Source organism: Peromyscus maniculatus, chromosome 4 (assembly GCF_049852395.1).
Source record: "Peromyscus maniculatus bairdii isolate BWxNUB_F1_BW_parent chromosome 4, HU_Pman_BW_mat_3.1, whole genome shotgun sequence".
NCBI lineage: Eukaryota > Metazoa > Chordata > Mammalia > Rodentia > Cricetidae > Peromyscus > Peromyscus maniculatus.
The window spans coordinates 13,183,081-13,202,015 of record NC_134855.1 but is presented as its reverse complement, the minus strand read 5'-3'; the positions used below and the strand labels follow the sequence as shown (position 1 = coordinate 13,202,015).

The 18,935-nt window shown below is 51.0% G+C and overlaps 1 protein-coding gene across 3 annotated transcripts in view; it reads right to left on the bottom strand.

Annotated features, from left to right (window-relative positions):
* Nucleotides 1–1,860: 1,860 nt before the first annotated feature.
* Nucleotides 1,861–18,935, bottom strand: part of Sardh (sarcosine dehydrogenase) — a 65,579-nt gene continuing 48,504 nt past the window's right edge. For all 3 annotated transcript variants that reach the window (XM_076569152.1, XM_006993113.4, XM_076569151.1), the window contains 4 exons: nucleotides 10,259–10,421; nucleotides 9,323–9,491; nucleotides 5,360–5,495; nucleotides 1,861–3,221 (listed from right to left, as the gene is read on the bottom strand). In XM_076569152.1, coding sequence (XP_076425267.1) covers nucleotides 3,096–3,221; nucleotides 5,360–5,495; nucleotides 9,323–9,491; nucleotides 10,259–10,421 — 594 coding nt within the window. In that variant the 3' untranslated portion in view covers nucleotides 1,861–3,095. The remainder of the gene's footprint in view (nucleotides 3,222–5,359; nucleotides 5,496–9,322; nucleotides 9,492–10,258; nucleotides 10,422–18,935) is intronic.

Here is an 18,935-nt window from a genome sequence, read left to right as displayed (position 1 = left end):
AGGGGACCGAAGGTGGGAGGGGCTGCATGCTGGGGTACTCAGGTATTTGACCTGACGGGATCCACAACAACTGGCCAGGAGGGAAGTCGGGGGGCACCCTGGCCGGTTTGCATCTCGACAGGATGGTCACCTGATGAATGAGTGTTAACAGCTCGAGTTAGCCCTCCTCTGATGCCCTTCACAGATGCCCACCATTGTCTGCCTCTCACTCATCACGAGAACAGCCTGGTTCCCTCTGCCCACATACAGGCTGGGCCTGGAGGGACTCAAAAGGCCTCAGCTCTGCCTGTGAGCTTTTTACAGCTCTCTTCCTAGAGACCCAGAACCACTTGCCTGCCTGCTCTCCCCTACCCACAAGAGCGACAGGACTGTCACCTGGGCTGTCCTTGGCAATCCCTCTGGCCTCTGAATCCCCATGGGGTCAAGGCAAAATGAATGCAGAGACTCAGCCAGGCTGGATGGAGGTCCAGGGGGCATGGTTGGTCCTCCAGGCAAAGTCCCTACACTGAGGCAGAGTGAGACAGCCCCATCTATCAGTCCCCCTCTGCAGGTTGGGTGGTTTAGATACCACCAGGGCACGTAGCATGCTGGTCAGGCCTACCTCAGGACCACGACACATGAGCAGCTTGCTCTCTACCGCCTGTTGTACCTCCCTCCTCTCCTTTGCTGAATGTTTCTGCTGTCTTCCACACAGACTAAAGGGATGTGGCCCCGCGGCAGCGCCGGAAAGCCCCTGGGATGTGTGGGAGGGAAGTAACTGGAAGTGACCTGGACATTTTGCCTTCAGTCCTTACCAGGGAAATGGACATCTCACCCTGCCAGGGGCCCCTCCCCATCTCCCACCGGAAGGCATGTGGTGTGGCATGCATGCTGCTTTGCGCTAATGCAAGCATTTCCTACGTGACCAGGACAGGGGCAGCAAGGCTGTGTGTGCCTGTCCTGCAGACCTCTGCAGTGACAGCTCCACCTAGAAACCTCTGAACCCCGACACTGTTGTAGCTCACTGAGGCATCTGAGGGTACCAAGACCCCTGTCCCCTCCCACCCCTGCCGACCTCACTCTGCTCCCCACACTTTGGGCATCTTCACATCGGTTTTTCCAGTGATTTCTGATAGGCAATGCTCACCACAGTGGGGGCCATGGGGCGTGATTTTCCAGAAAAAAAAAAAGTTTTGAAATATAGCTATGAAATGTGCCTCTAGATTGGCAGTGCGGGAAGCCGGGCCTGAGGTCTCTGTGATCCATCCAGGAGGGGGTGCCCCGGGCAAAGGCACTTCAGGGACTTTCCAGATGAACTTGGGAGGTGATCCTTGACAGCTGCTCTCACTCAGGGACCCAACAGCCTTCCAAGGACTGCATGGGGGAGGCAGGCAGGCATGGGAAAGGCATGTGAAGTCTGGGAGAAATGAGTTCGGCTGGGAAAGCACTCAGACCTCCCTTGTCCTGAGCTATCCCCAAGGACAGGTTGTGAGCCACACGTGGTCATCGGCCCGACCACAGACTTGGGGGAGGGACGGCTGGGCAATCTGGGCAGCTGCCTCCATTCTGTCCTCCCCTCCTCCCCTCCCCTCCCCTCCCCTCCCCTCCCTACTCTACTCTACCCCCCCTCCACACACATACACACACTTCTTCCCCATCCTCCCCTCCTCCCCCTCCCCCTTCTCTTTTCCTCACTCCTCCCTTTTCTCTCCTCTGGCTCCACAAAACTCATGTCATCCAAGAGCCAGCGCTGTGCTCCCGAGAGACCACAGGTGTTCCTTCAGCCATTCAGAGATTCCTCCACACCCCCCGCCTCCAGCCCTTCCCCAGACTCAGGGGACCAGATCCGTGTTGGAAAGGCCAACTATACCCCCACACATCTTCCCATGGTTTCAGTTTTATTAGCTTGACCTTTTCCAGCTCAGTGTGTGGTGTGGGAGCCTGTAAAGATTCAGAGCCCACCCAGGACAACTGTGCCCAACTCCCCCTTCTGCTGCCGTCTTCGGGTTTAGGAGACCCCAGCTCCATACTGACGCGGCATCTGCCCCCTGCTCTCCTAGACGACAGGGCATGAACTGTAAGACGACATGGTGACCTTTGTTTGGGCAGTCACAGCATGCCCAATTTCTAAGTCAGGGTATGAGGACTAGATCTATAGAAAAGTGACATTCACCCCCGGAAGGAAGACAGGGTCACTCCCGACACGCAGGCAGGTGTAGGTGGCTACACAGGGTGAGAGAAGGAGCCACTATGTCTCCTCCAGCAGAGCTAGAGCAGCCCTGTCACCAGAGGTTGGGTGAGCAGGATGCATCTGTGGTAGAGACACAGGTCCTTAGACACGCACACTGCAGCAGGGCCCTGCACAACAGCAAGCTTGGCGTCCCAGGACCCACGAGCAACGGCGTCAGTGGAAACTGAGAAAGAAGCTGGCGCTGCTGTGTAAGGAATGGAGGTTCCTGGTCTGAATCCCACGACACGTGCCCCCACCCCCACCCCCATGTCACAGGCTGGTGACTCTCAGAAGGCTGTCTCTCCTGCAGAACTGGAAGGTTAAGGCAAGCGCTTTCTCTCTGTCCTCTCTGGTCTGGAAGGCAGCCATCCTGAGGAAGGACCGCACCAGTACAGCACATAGCTCTGTGCTCTCCATCCTATACCTGTGGGGGACACTGTTCCCAACCCCTGCCTGCTGTCCCCTGATTTCACTACCCTTCAAGTGCTCAAGCTGCACAGTGCCAGTCAGCCGAGTGAGGAACAGAGGGAAAGCCTGCCCGCCTGCCTTCCGGCTCCTGTCTTGGCTTAACCATACACCTTCTGAGAGTCTCACAAGGACCTTGAGCCAAGACATCTGCAGGGTGCATTTTGGGAGGCCTAGGGTGGATTGGAGACCACTGTGTGGTCCATGAGCAGGAGGAACACCGTGGTCCATCCGGTCCTGGTTAGGAGCTGGGGTGCTTAGCAGGACCAGATGGAGGCTAAGGGTTGGGAAGGCTCTGTTTTGCCTGGATCCTGGGTCTTGGGACACGGGGCCATTTGTGCAGCGCAGGAGTCGGCAGGCAGTGTGGGAAGTGTGGCGGTTTCCAATGGCCTGAGCGATGTAGCTCCCACCCTACAGGCCCTCAGTAGATGCCCTTCACCCGCTTGTTGTCAGGGTCAAAGGGAGATTTCAGGTGAACCTGGGCAGGATAGGTGACCCCCATTCTCTCCAAGGCATATTCTCCACTCTTCACGAAGTCCAGAGAGACCTAGGAGCAGAGGGAAGTCAGACTCACTAAGTTGTTACTGGAGGGGAGGGGTGTCTAGGGTTTCTCAGTCCTAACCCTGATAAGCCAACCCCTGTACCAAGCCCCTTCCCTGAGATGGAGCTCCCAAGAACAGCGGATCATGTGCCCTGTGCCCATGAGCCAGACGGGGATATCTGAGCCCATCAAAGCTTAGGCCCAGTCACCATCGAGACCTCTCCCTCAGCACGACTTGTTCCTGTGACCTGTTCCAAGCTCCCTGGGAAGATGGGGCTCAGGCAGGAGCCTGGATGCATTTTAGAGCCAGACAAACACACCATTATTATAAGGCCAGGGCCGGTGGCCAGACACGCTATCCTGAGGGACAGGGTGGACGGAACAGCTTTCTGGACAGCGTGGCCCCTGTACCCTCCCCCGTCCAGCTCATATCTGGCTCCCTCTTCTCAGCAAGCCCTCTGGAGCTGTTAGTCCGGGAGCAGGTGCTCTGACAGGGGAGAGTGCTGTAGCCTGACACTCCACTGTGCGGAGGGAGGAACATTCCTAGGCCACCCATGGAGTTGCTTCTTTGTGTACAGTGACGATTCCAGGCCCAGGCTGGAGGGGTCTGGCGCTTGTGTCCCCCCACCCCCATTCCAGGTGGCTCAGGACTGGATGAAAAAGAAAAAGAAAAAAAAAGAAAAAAGGCAACACGCCTTTTTAAGCCACAGGATGTTCGGGGATGAGTCCTCTGTGCCCTACATGATGGGAGACTGGTGGATTTCAGCAGGGTAAAGGCAGGTGTTCTGGGACTAGCCTAGTTCAGCTGATAAACACCCACGGGCCACAGAATACCCGCTAGCTCCTTAGTCTTACTTAGAAATGTGGGTTACCCAACCAGAGCACTGATAAATAGGGAGAGAGGGGGGTGGTTTGCAGATCTGCCCACTCTCATGGCATGAATATTCTAGAAGCTTGATCACAGCAGTGGGACATGAGCCTCTCACTCCTTTGGTCACCTTGAGGGTCGGGCTCCTTGTCTGTGCGGGGGTTTATGTTGGGCCCCCAGGCTCTGTTTATCAGAAACCCAATGAAAGAGTGGGCAGGGTGGGTGGCACTGATCTTTGAAAGAAAAGGCTGTGGGTTCTCCCCTGCCCACCAGGCCTGGGCACCAGTAAGTGAACTTCTAATTTTGCCTTGGCTGGGACCCAGGTTGTGCCCTCTCAGTGTTAAGAAAGTCCTGTGTAACCACCAAAAGTCCCGGGCTGGTTAGCAATGTGTGATGACTATCAGTCACGTTCCACTCAGTGTGGTGCTCCATACAGGAGTCCCATGAGGAGGATGGGAGCCTCTACCCTTTCTATAGGAAAAGCGAGGGATCTTAGGGAAAGCCCTGGTCTGTGGTCCTAGAGCAAGAAAAAGCCACAGGCTCAAGTTAAGCCTGTATCCTGAGCCTCCTGCTCTAGCACAGGGCTCCTCTCCAGTCAGCCACCACCATCCTAAGCTGGGCTCCACAAGTCAGGCTACCCCCAGGTCCCATGGGAGCCACTTGTCCTTGCCTCTTCCCCAGCTTGGTAACCCCTTCCTCCATTCAGCTGGACACCATGGTCCAATTTGTCTTGGTGTCGGGCTAGAAGGCAGAGCCAGGTCAACATCTCTGGGACTGAAGTTGGGGCATAGGAGATCTCAGTGACACTTCGGCAAAGGTATGCTTAGGTAGTGTGAAAATAAATGGCAATACTCTTTGCAGCTCTACACCCATGGCTGGGAAACAGGAAGAGGTAAAGCCACCCCTTTCCTCCTGGGGACATAGCTGGCACCCTTCTTATGACTCTCCAGGCTGCCCCAGCATCTGCAGCCTGGGTTTGGCTCACTGGGGTTGAGGTATCTGGGATAAGGAGGAAGGGCAGAGATGGTCTGCTAGCCTCTGGGACCAGAGAATGTTGTTCCAGGCGCTGCAACTCTTTTTCATCAAGAAAATCCTGGGGCTGCCCCCGTCAGTTTCTTTTTGAGATAAAAGAGAAAACCGGCAAGATGCTGCTGCTGGAGACCAGGACTAGGCACTCCTCTGCCCTTCCTGGCCTCCTCCTGTGTTCCCAGCATGCACAGGTATGGTCCTGAGCATCTGGTGTTGAGCCTGGAAAGGGACAGGGAACAGGGCTCACCGGTCCACCGCTGGGGTCTCGGATGTAGCCATAGGCGATGGTTTTGTTTATGGTGAACCCAAAGTCAGCCCTCCGGACATGGCCCACCACTTGGCCGTTTCTCCAGATGGCCTCCAGGCCAAACATAGGCACCTCCCTGCAAGAAGCAAGAAGATGGCTGGACCCCCAGACCGTGGTGGGAACACAGCCTGGGAAACGAGGCAGCTGGACTGTACCTACAAGAGCATATGGCCCACATGGGTACAGCTACCCTACAAGACCTTGCAAGCCCCCAATAGCCCAACACCTGACCTAGGATGACAGGGGACCGAATGGGAGTGAACAAGGGAATGAAATCTAACTAAAGCTGGGCAGAGCCCTGGGGCTTCCGCAAGGCCCCATTCCATCCCCTTTTCATTTAACTGCGTTTTTAAAGGTCTATATTAATTATAGAAAATAATGGGGGAGGCTGGAGAGATAGCTCAGCAGTTAAGAGCACTTGCTGCTCTTCCAGAGGACTACAGTTCAGTTCTCAGCACCCATGCCATGTATTCAATCTCCAGAGGATCCTATGCCCTCTTCTGACCTCTGTGGGCACCCATGCATGTATGTCATACACTCACACAGACAAACACATACACATAAATAAAACAAAATCTTTTAAAAAGAAAAAATACTCTATTTCATTGTGAAATCATCATATATATACATACTCATTCTGTTCACATTCACCCAGCTTCTCTCTCTCTCTCTCTCTCTCTCTCTCTCTCTCTCTCTCTCTCTCTCTCTCTCTCTCTCTCTCTCTGAGACAGGATTTCTCCGTGTAGCTTTGGAGCCTGTCCTGGAACTGACTCTGTAGCCCAGGCTGACTTCGAACTCACGGAGATCCACCTGCCTCTGCCTCCCGAGTGCTGGGATTAAAGGCGTGCGCCACCACCGCCCAATTTGTCCCCTCTCTCTACCCTCCCCTTCTACTTTCATGTCACACACACACACACACACACACACACACACACACACACATTTGCATAAACACACAAATAAAGGTCTTTTAAATAACAAAATAATACATGAACACACACACACACACACACACTAAAACCACAATTCTATTCTTATTTGTGGATAAATAATGAGTAAATTATACACCATCGTGTATGTACCACATTTTCTTTCTAATTCATCCACTGGGCTGTGCACAGTGGTACACACGTTTAATCCCAGAACTCAGGAGACAGAGGCAGGCAGACCAAGATGAGTTCAAGGCTAACCTGGTCTACATGGTGAGTTCTGGGCCAACCAAGTCTACATAGTGACACCCTACCTCAAAAATTAATTAATTAATTAAAACCATCCATCGATGGATGTCTGGGCTGGTTCTGCGTCTTGGTTATTATGAACACTACTGCAGCAAACATGACTGTCAAGTACTTCTGTGGCATGCTGACTCAGAGCCCTCTGGTATCACAAGAAGGGCATGGCTGAGTCATGTGGAAGTCCCTTTGCCACAGTGGCTAGAGTGGCTTCCATTCCCAGCAGTGGTGGATGAAGGCTCCTCTTTCCCTGAATCCACACCAGCTGTCCTTCCTTTTCTTGGTGTCAGCCTCTCTGACTAGGGCAAGATGGAATCTCAGCATAGTCCTGGTTTGCCATTTCCCTCATAGCTGAAGACACTGAGCAATTTTTCCTATGTTCATTTGCATCTCTCCTCTTCTTCAGCTGTCTGTTCAGTTCATTTGCCTGCTTACTCTCCGGATTATTTGAGGGGTTGTTGTTAAATTTTGTTGTTGTTGTTGTTGTTGTTGTTTGTATATTCTGAGTATTTATCCCCTCAGACAGATGTCCCCCATTTTGCAGGCTGCTTCTTCACTCTGACTATTGTTTCCTTTGCTGTGAAGGAATCGCTTTTATTTCAGACAATCCCACTCATCAGTTCATGGGCTGACTTCCCACTCGGAAAGGCCCTGCCCACATTTATATCTTGAGGTGCCTTCCCTCAGGGTTCCTCCAAAGTCTCGGAGTTTTGAGAGATTTAGATCTCATCCACTCTGGGATTATTCTCATGTAGGATGAAAAGCAGGGGTCTATTTCTTACTTCTACATGTGGACACCCAGTTTTGCCAGCACCATTATTAAAAAGGCTGCTTTTCTCTGATGTGATTTTGAAGGCACCTTTGTTGAGAATCAAGTGACTGTAAAAGTTGTGTGGTTTCTTTCTGGGTCCTCTATTTGTTCCCTGGGTCTACACGTCTATGTTTGTGCCAGGACTGCGCTGGCTTTGTCACTATGGCTCTGTGATACAATTTGAGGTCAGGTATGAGGGTGCCTCCCTCATTTCTCTTTTTTTGCTCAGGATTTGCTTCTGGGTCTTCTTCCATGTAAATTTCAGGATTTTTTTTTTTTGCTAGTTCAATGATGGATTCCATTAGAATTTTGGTAGCGAGTATGCTGAATCTAGTTCATTTAACAGCCAAGTGACTTTATTTTACAGTGTTCTGGTCATCTGCTTTTTATAGTACATTTACCTAAAGGAGTTTTCTTTATCAATGTACTATATTAATACTAAAGTTTTTTATTCAAAATTAAAAATGGCAGACAAAAGGAAAAAGAAAAAGAAACCCACTAAAACCTAGAAATGTCAATGTCCAGCTCATGGTAACGTTTGGTGCCATTTGCAGACTGACCCTCTGGGCTGTCATCAGAGCCACAGTGGTGGCTTCTCAGAATGACAAGGGTCAGGGCAGGTTCAGATGCCCTCTTGGGTCTGCAATGCAAAGCCACACCATCTGGGTCCCACCCACCAGAGGATGGGGGTCAAGAGGAAGGCTTGGTGAACACCTCCTCTCCAGCATCCTCTCCAGTCATTCTCCATGGGACAAAGCGGCATTGTGGAGGTTCCCAATTCACCCAAGTCCCCTCAAAGCAGCAGGCACACATCATCGAGTGCCTTGGAGCCAAGCGCTGCAGGGACAGGAAGGAAGCCCCTGAGCAGGACAGGTGTCAACCCTCTGCTCTGGACCTAAACACAGGCCTCAGAAGCGTTATTGAGGCTCGGGGGTCGGGGGAAGGATATGGCAGTTCTGCCCCACCTGAGAGGCCCCTGCCACCCAAGCTGGGCAGCCCTCAGGGGAGTAGGTGAGATTTCAGGAAGAAGCCACAGTATGATGACAAACCCTGGTGCTGCTCATTGCCTCTCACCACACTTGACACTCTGAGCCAAGTGGCAGCATTTGTGGCTGGCTGTCAGCTGCAAAGCCATGTCCAACGTCGTCTCCCCTTCCTGGAGACAGTTGCTATGAGAATTCCTATGGGTGCCACCGTGGGCCACCGACACTATCCAGTGTGTGACTCTGACCCAACAGAACCCAGGCCTCCAGGATCCAACTCTCGCAGTGACTTGGAGCACTTGAGCCTGAGTCTGGCTCCCAGTGATGTGTTCCAACTGTTTCTTGGTAAGCGGAGTGGAGGGTCGAGTTCCCCAGAAAAGGTCTCACCTTTCACTTCTGCTGTGTGACTGGGTATGAGTCCATGTCTCTGTCATTCTGTGGCCCTCATTTATAAATGGAGGGCAGTTCTGCCCAGTCAGGATTTAACTGGAACAGGATGGGAGGTGGTTGCAAAGGGACAGGGCCCCAGCTTGTAAGTAGGGGTCACCCTCCCAACTCAGGCCTGGCTCTACTCACCACAGAGAAGCCGGCCCGGCTGCGGAAGCTTTCTCTTTTAAATGCCTTCCTTAGAGAAGGTTAAGCCTTTTCCATGTTCCTGGGGCCCTACCCATGCTCCCATCTCTGACCCACTTCTGGCCCACTCAGCCCTTGAGGGGTCTGAATTTGCATACCAGTTCTGCTTTTACCAACACACGCTAAGGGCCATTGTGAAAGGGGGGCTGACCCGAGGGCCATGCCAGTCCCAGGGGCTCTCACTGTAAATGGTAAGCACCACCTCTTCCGTGTGGGCAGTCACCCAATGGGTCAGAATACTCACTCTTCCACAGTGAGGCAGACCAGGCGTCGGTAGAGGCCTGTAGCACGCTGCTTCTCCAAAGCCTCACGGCCCAGGAAGGGCACTGAGGACTTGAGCTTACAGGTGAAGGCCAATCCCGCCTCCAGGGGGGTGTCATCAGGCCTCAGGTCTGCGTGCCAGTGTCGATAGCCTGTGGGACAAGGAGGACACGGGTGAGTGTCCAGCTGAGGTGGGCAACAAGTCTTTAGAAGACACATGTGGGTGCTGTCCAAACCCACACTACCCAGTCCCCAAATCTCCACCTTCACTGTTGCTTAGCAACCTGGGCAGCCCAGGACGATGGAGCAGATCCTGGACTCCAGAAGGTTCCCTATATGAGTTCCTGGAGCAGACTAGTTCCATGAGCTTTCGGGTCCCTTGTACCATCAGGGTGGGGTGTTTGGTGGACCTGGGAAGTGGAGTGAGCCGCCCTAGGGGAAGGGCAGATCCCACTCTGAACTTTTATCACCTTTTAAAGGAGGTGAGGTGGCCACTTGTTAGCAACCCATCCCTCTCCTTCACCTCCCTGCAGATATCTGGGTGTTGCTAGTAGAACCCCACATAGGCATATGTGAGGTCCTGGGTTCAACCTCCAGCACCAAATTCTTAAAAAGCTCAAAAAAAAAAAAAGTCTCGAGGAGCCAACTGTGCTGAATTCAACCCCTCCCCACTGAGGTCTACTCCCTCAGGAGTCTAGGCAGCGCTTCACCTCTCTGAGGCCAGGTGTGTGCAGGTACTGGGGACCCAAGCATCACTTTTGAGGCCCTGCAAAGGAGACCCCATACATAGACAGTGAGGAGGGTTTGAGAAAATACCCAAGGCTGGGAGAGAGAGGGATTTATGATGTGAAAATGGACACCAGTGACAGGAGCATCCCCAGCTTCTTCCTGGTGGCTTGGGTGGCCTCCCGGAGCTCACCTTTCTCGATGCTCAGGGAATCAATGGCGCGGTAGCCCGCATTGACAAGGCCATGCTTGGCACCTGCCTCCATCACAGCCCGGTACACTGGTAAGCAGGACTCACGGGGCACATGCAGCTCCCAGCCCAGCTCCCCCACAAAGGAGAGCCGGATGGCCCGGACCTGAGGAGACAAGGGTATGAATCCGACACAGCTGCCTCAGGATGATGAGGTAGGTCCAGGCACAGACTACCGCTTAACCAGCAGGCCTGGCCTGGTCAGATTGTCAGTGAGAAATGGGGTTTCCCAAGGAAAGTTCACAGAAGCTGATCTGGAATCTTGAGGTGAAGAAAGAAGATTCAACTTAGAGAGCAGGAGACAGAAGTGACCAGCTGCTTCCCTACAGTCAAGCAAGTAACCAGAAACTGGGCGGCTTAAACCGATGGAAATGATCTCCATGTCTATTCTGGGGTTCACAGCCTCGTGGCAGAGCCACACCTGGAGGCTCAGGAAACACCTTCCTAGTTTCTTCCAAAGCAGGGGCTCAAGTAATGTATCTGTGCTCGGCATCTGCTGCTCTCTTCCAGCTGCCAATCTCTGTGCTTCCCGCCTCTTACCAGGACTCTGCTGTCAGGCTTCAGACACTTGGGACCGTGAACACTGACCGTCGATATGATGGGATCTAGAGTCACCTAGGAGACAAAGCTCCGGGCATGTTTGAAGGAGGTTCTAGAGTGAGTTAATGGAGGGAAGAAGACCATTCCATAGGCTGAGTTTCCAGATGGAATAAAAAGGAGGAAGTGAACTTGTGCCCACATCCATCTCTCTCTCTGCTCCCTGACCATGGATGCAGTATGACAGCTGCCCCAAGCTCCTGCCATCATACCTTCCTTGCCATGATGAATTGGACCTTCAAACTGTGAGCCAAATATACCCTTCCTTCTCCTTATTTTTTTTTTGTTGTTGTTTTCTTTTGTTTTTCAAGATGGTTTCTCTGTGTAACAGCCCTAGTTGTCCTGGAACTCATTTTGTAGACCAGGCTGGCCTCGAACTCACAGAGATCCACCTGCCTCTGCCTCCTGAGTGCTGGGATTAAAGATCTGTACCACCACCACTCAGCAGCCCTTCCTTTTTAAAGGTGCATTTGTCTGGAGTTCTGTATAGCAACAAGATGGTGACTATATAAACACACCCTCAGTTGGTCCCATCTGCCTGGATCTTATGCCCAAGTACAGCCACAGCCACAGGCTCTGCCATCCTGAGCCTGGGCTCTCTTTTTAAAAAGCTTGAAGCTTCTTCCATTCACGGGAAGCAAGTGAGAAGTCATAGGCATAGTTCATGCCTTGTCTGCATTAATTCAGGGTGGCTACATGCCAAATTCATCATTCTAGAAGCCACACGAATGAGCATCGTGGGTTCCTGAAACCGTGGCTCACAAACACAGGAATGGTGGCATTATTTATCGGCTGTCTCTAGGCTGAGAACTTCACACACATCCTACCTAATCACAACCATGCAGGAAGGACACTGAGGCCCAATGTGGAGAGCTAGAGCTGGGTCTGGGCCTGGGGTCCACACCCACACAGCCAACATGAAGGCTACCTTTCCCAGAAGATGCAATCTTTCCATACATTTGGCTTAGGTTCATGTCCCATACCCAACACACCCAGCAACTGATGCCTTCTTCCCTGGCCTCAGGAAAGTTCTGGGGTGTGTAAGTGAATGTCCCCAAGGGTACACTCCATCCCAGGATCACCACTCAGCTCATCAATGGAATATGGGGGGCTCAAAACACCTCACAGGTGGCCAGGCCTGTGCTGCCTCCCCCGTGCTGGGGAGGGGAGGGAACTGGTGTCTGACCACAAAGACAGCACCTTATGACCCTGACAGTCTAATCAGACAGCCACTGAGAAACTGGATTCTAAACGCTTGGAAGCGGCACCATTTGCCTGGCCTCGTGAAAAACCTCAAACTGATGCAGAAACTGTGCTGTTGACATTCCCCTGCTTCCCAGTGCAAGCTGTAAGCCCCTGACAAAGACTGCCTTGTCACCAGGGTGCTAATTTTAGACAGCCCCCGAAGGAGCTTGGGGCTCAAAGCCAGCCTCATTTTGAAGCAGGGAAAGTCATTTTTAAAGTGCACCCAACCCTGCATCCCTGTTTAGACACTCCTCACCCAGCCAAGCACACAGGTGCGGTGATGTCCATGGGTGCCTGAGGTTTCCTGACCTCAGTGGGACATAAGGTGGCCACTTCTGGGTCTCTACTACAGACCTGTGTGTCCCATGGCAGGTGCCAAGAACTCCTGAGAGAAGACAGTAGGTTCTTCTCCCTCCTAACAAGGTAAGAATTTGGAGAAGTCCGTGCGCCTTCCAGGTTCGCAGATCCTGATTACCTGGGTGCCTTACATTTTTTTTTCCCTTGAAGTAGTAGAGCTGAAGGAGGGCCTCATTTCTTCCTAGTATTGACACACAAGGATGGGACAAGACTGAGAACAAAGATATCAGAAGCTCATTATCCCCACTCCTATGGACCAGGCACCTCCCAGCCACCTCGAGGGCTCAGGTTATGTGCCCTGTCTAAGGAATGTGCTTCAGACAGGGTTCATGAGCAGCAGGGTTACAGAAAGTTCCATGCCCGGCATATATTCGCCTGCCATCAAATGTTGGCTCAGGCACTTGCACAATTGTATTCATTGCTGCTAGATTCACACTTGCAAGGAATTGGAGCCAGCCTAGACGCCCGTCACCAGATGAATGGGATTTTATTTATCCATAAAAAATGAAATTATGAATTGTGTAGGAAAATGAGCAGGATTGGAAAATACTGGGTTAATTGAGAAAACCCAGGCTCAATAAAACAACAACATACTGACTCAGGTAGCTTTAAAAGGCTTATGAGAGGCCTGAGGATACAGCTCAGAGATAGGGCACCTGCCTAGCATGTGGAAGGCCCTGGGTTTGATTGCCAGCACCACAAAAAGTATGAAATAAAAAGACTTAAGAGGAGGCAGAGCCCCTAGAAAGACGCTGTTGGCAATGGACAGTGCTCGGATTGTACAAGGTTGGCAGGAAGGGCCTTGAACCAGGTTTTGTTAAAACTCTTTTCTCACTCTAAAGATTCCACAATAAACAAATGCAGCAGTTTCAAGACACAAAGCCAACACACAAAATCATCTGTCTCTATACCCTAGCAATGAACAACCCAGAAACGGAAACTAAGCCAGGAATGGCAGCTTACACCTGCCATCCCCATGACTGGGAGATGGAGGCAGAAGGATTGAGCAGTTCAAAGTCATTCCCAGGTACATAGGAAGTGTAAGGCCAGCTAGGCTGCATGAGAGTGTCTTAAAAATTCAAAAAGAAAATAAAGAAGGAAACTAAAGCAGTTTCATTCATGCCAGCATTCAGGGCTGAGAAATGCTCTGGATTTGAGTATTAGCTGAACAAATTCATGTTTAGGAATAATCCCAACCAAGAGGTGAAAGGACTCTAAGATGACAACTGAATTCCAAGACACCCATGTTTAGGGGTTGGGAGACATATTCCTAAGATGCTCGAAGTACCCAAGGCAGTCACAGAGGCCACACAGCCCTGGCAGAGTGTCACTGATACTTTTTAAGTTGCAGGGACAGAAAAACAACCTCTTAAAATCCGTGCAGATTCTCAACCCTAAGAGCCAAGTCATTTCTGAAAACTGACAAAATTGGGAGACCCACTCTTTTTCATTTCAAAGCCACAGCAATGAAATAGTGTGGCACTGTCACAGTGACATGGAGAGAATCACATCAGTGAAACTCAGCAAAGCATCTGAAAGCAAATTCCCACGTAGGTGACCAGGCGAGCTTCACACACACAGACACACAGGCACATCCTGGATGAAAAAAGGAAATCTTTTAGCAGGGCAGTGGTGGCACATGCCTTTAATCTCAGCACTTGGGAGGTAGAGGGAGATGGATCTCCGAGATCGAGGCCAGCCTGGTCTACAGAGTGAGCTCTAGGACAGCCTGGGCTACTCAGAGAAACACTGTCCTGGGTGGGTGGGGGGGACAAAAAAAACGTGGCTCAGTGGGTAAAGGTGCTTGCTGCCAAGCCTGAGGACCCAAGTTCTACCCCTCGGACCAACATGGGGAAGAACAGAACTGAGTCCCACAAACTGTCCTCTGACATCCACAGGCATGCCATGACACAAGTGTCCCCACGCATAAATAAATAAATGTAATGTAAATTTCACAAAATGCAAAACAAAAAATAACAGATGCTACTGAGGGTGTAGAGAAACCAGAGGCTTTGTACATGCTGACGTGGACATAAAATGGTGCTGTCACCATGGAAAAGTGTGACACCCTCTTGAAATTTTGAAGTAGACCTAGGTGGTGTGACCCAGCTTGTGTGTAAACACCCCACCCTACCCCCCAACAGGGGAGGCAGAGCTCAAAGAGGAATTTTCACACTTGTGGCACCATAGCTGGAGGCAGAAGCAGCCTAAGAATTTATTCACACAGGACAGCAGTCACCTGTATTCCAGGAAGGAGTTCATTCACACAGGACAGCAGTCACCTGTATGCCAGGAAGGAGTTCATTCACACAGGACAGCAGTCACTTGTATGCCAGGAAGGAGTTCATTCACACAGGACAGCAGTCACCTGTATGCCAGGAAGGAGTTCATTCATACAGGACAGCAGTCACTTGTATGCCAGGAAGGAGTTCATTCACACAGGACAGCAGTCACCGGTATTCCAGGATGTCCTGACACTTGCTGAGATTAGGAGGAACCCCAAGGCTGTGCCAGGTGACACAAGCCAGTCACAGAAGGGTCTACACTGCAGGGTTCCACGGGACATCCTTTCCAGGACCAGGGCTGAGCAATGCTCTGGATTTGAGTATTAGCTGAACAAAATAAAACATTGTGGAGGTCTGTCTCATGACAGAGGGAATATGCCCCCACTACTGGACAGAAGGGTTAAAATGGTTGAAGCTAGGTGTAAATCCAGTACTCAGAAGGCTGAGGCAGTATTATGATTCAAGGATAGCCTTGTCTATATAGATGGATCCTATGTCCCTCCCAAAAATTAAGATGGTAAAAACTAACAGATCCCTTCTAGGGAGAGAAACTGAGTGCTGAGGATCCGAGTGAGGTGCACTTTGTCTGTGTCTCGATTGCTTGAGACAGAGAGGACAGATGAAGGCAGGAGAGCAAACCCAGGGAGCGGGGCCAGTGGGAGCTCCATGCTGTGCCCAGTGGTGGGTTAAAAGGCAGATCCTGCCAGGAAGAGGGAGAAGCAGAGCTGCTGCGGGTCCCAGAAGCTCTGGGGTGTATCTTGGGAGGAAACGAAAGCTGTGTATTGACGAGAAGCCTACACTACCATGTTCATTGCAACGCTGTCACTCAACATAAATGTGATTCATGTACCCAGTGGAATAATATCCAGCCATTAAAGAGGTTAGTCCTTAAACTGAGGAGTGGTGGCACACACCTTTAATCCCAGCACTCAGGAGGCAGAGACAGGCAGATCTCTGAGTTTGAGGCCAGCCTGGTCTACAGAGACAGTCCAGGACAGCACAAGGGCTACAGAGAGAAATCCTGTCTCAGAAAAACAAAACAAACAAAAAAATTAGTCCTCGTCATTTGTTAAGTGTAATAAGCTAGCCCCTGACAGGTAAGTGCTGCTTGATCTCACTCGTATGTGGCATCTAAAAACTTATTTAGATCTCATGGCATGTGAGATGGATTATCCAGTAAAGGTGCTTGCCATTCAGCCTGATGACCTGAGTTCAGTCACTAGAATCCATGTAGGGGAAGGAGAAACTCCCATAAGTAGTCATCTGACCTCCCTCCATGGCATATGCATACATCCTTGTAAACACACACACACACACACACACACACACACACACACACACACACACACACACACACACACACGATCAATCAATAGATATAGATATATGATAGACAGATGATAGATAGATAGATAGATAGATAGATAGATAGATAGATAGATAGATAAACAGATGTGAAAATAAATGAATAAGTGGGGAAATGACTCAGTTGATAAAGTGTTTGTGATGCAGGCATAAGAACATGAGTTCGATCCCTAGCCTCCATGTAAAAGCCAGGCTTGGTGGTGCATATCTGTAATCTCAGTGCTAGGGAAGCTGAGATTCGAGGATGCCTGGGGCTCACTGGCAGCCAGTCTAGCCCAGCTGTGAGCTCGAGGTTCAGTGAGAGACCCTGTCTCAAAAATAGACAGAGATCAATTGAGGTAGATACCTGTGTTCTTTTCTGAACTCCACATGCATGTACATACTCATACCTACATGCACATACACAAATATATACACTATACATATAAAGAAATAATAGATGCTTGAGGAGACAGATGTATAGCTGGATGCAAACAATATACCTTGTGTCCATGATTCAAAATAGCAACTATCCCTCCCCATCATGTGGTACCCTGCCACTACATGGTACCCCACCACCACATGGTACTACACCACCATACAATATAAAACCACCACATGCTATCTCTCTGCCACACAGTACCCCACCACCACACAGTACCCCACCATCAATGGTACCCCATCACCACACTCTTACATCCCAGCACATGGTGGTGCTCCACCACCAAACAGTACTCCACCACCACGCAGCACGCCCCACAACATAGTACCCCCACCACCACATGGAACCTCTACCACTACAAAGTACCCATCTGCCACACAGTGCCTCACTACCACACAGTGCCCCATCATTACATGGAGGCTCGTTTATATGTAAATTTTGTGTGTCAGCACAGAATCTACAACCAGACCCCAAGGAACACCTCTAGTGTAACTGTCACCCCTAAGTGACTGAAGACATTTCCAGTGGACCACAGGTTTAAGATGTAGGTCATTTGGGAGGATGCAATGCTATGCCTGGAACTGTAGAGCCCAGACTCTGACTTCAACTTTTCATGCAGCTCAGACCCTTGGCCAGGCAGACCACCCTGGGAGTGTCGGGGTAAAACATCCTGTCTGAGGCCAGCTCTGGACACTTTGAATTAGACCCATGAGGGTGAGACTACAGAGAAGTCCCTGTCCCTGTGGAGGGATTGTACCCTGGAGTTATGCACCTGTTACCAGTGTATAGATTAAGTGCTACAAATAAAGGGGCACCTTTTTAACTCAAGGGCCCCACAGGGAGGAAACAACCTTCTGCCTGGCCCCAGCTACGACAAGGGCTCAGGATCTATGGTCTGTCAAGGACCAGAGTTGATCATATGGCAAGCAGAGCCACAGTAGCCTTCTGGGCTCAGGGCCTTGGATGGCGGAATGCAACGGGTTGAGAATTGTCTCTAAAGAGGCCCGTAGGAGGGCTGAAGCCTTGGGAACCTGCACACCTAAGTCGCCGTCATCATCATTCCAAATAACCCAGGATCTTCTTCTCCTGGAAGGTCCTGGATACCTGGCTCCTCCTGGCCCTGAAGGCATTCTGCAGGGTTCCATTGGTCCCTAAGGATGAGAGGTGAGTTCTTCCACCCATTACCTATGTTATTCAGAACATCCAAGTGGTACCCTTTGCTCATTACAGCAGGTGCAAGAGACCTCACCTTATCCTACCACCCAGCACCATGTCCCTGCAGGACAGCCAGCAGCCCCCACTAGAGTGGTCAGCAGACTCAGGCTCAGCCCAGGAAGAGCAAGATGAGAACCCAGAATTTCCTAGCAAAGCTTCCAGGCCACAAGCCCAGGGCTCTTCACAGTGGAGGTTTGGCCATAGCTGCTCCATTCTAAAGAAGATCACTAACCCAGATGCAAGAGTCAAACCCAGGGCAGGACAAGGCTCTGAGCCCCCATTCCACCATCGCCCACCTTCAAGCACCCCACTGGGTCTAAGACACAGTCCCAGGATCCTAACCTTTGGCAGTTCAGAGTACATTGTCCAGCCCTCCGGCAGTCAATGACACAGGACAGATGAGGAGTCAGCCACCCGACCGTGGCAGATGCCACAAGAGCCAAGATCATAGGATGACATGAACAGAGCTTTGAATCAGAGACTGGATGTTTCTCCCCCAGCAACAGACCTTACCTCTGAGTCTCAACTTCTGCTCCAGTGAAACTGCGGAGTAACAGCCTTTGCCTCCCCAGGACTCATAGATGCATGTCACAAGACAATCACCCTGAAATGCAGGCAAGTAAGGAGCCCAGGGAGGACCAGCCACGTGTTCAAGGCCCGGTGACATCTATGTGTGATTGTGAGATGTTGGGTGGGAGGTGAAGATAGCTGTGATTCTCATGAGGATGGCATGGGTGTGCTCATGGTGCTGATGCTGGTGCTGATGCAGGTGAAACTGATGATGGTACTGACAGCGGTGGAGGTTGGTGATAGTGATGGCAATGGTGGTGGTGAAGGTGGTAGTAGTAATGATGCACGTTATGGTGGCCATGGTGATGATAAGGATGAAAGTGATGGTGATGGTGGTAATGGTGGTGATGGTAAAAGTAGTAAAGGTGATGGTGGTGATAAAGATGGTGGTGATGATGAAAGTGATAATAGTGGTGGTGATGGTGCCGGAAACGATGAAGATGATGGTAGTGATGGTGGTAATGGTAATGACGGTAGTGATGGTGGTGGTAATGATAAAGATGGTGGTAATGGCAAGAGTGATAGAAATGATAAAGGTGATGGTGGCGGTGGTGATGGTGGTAGA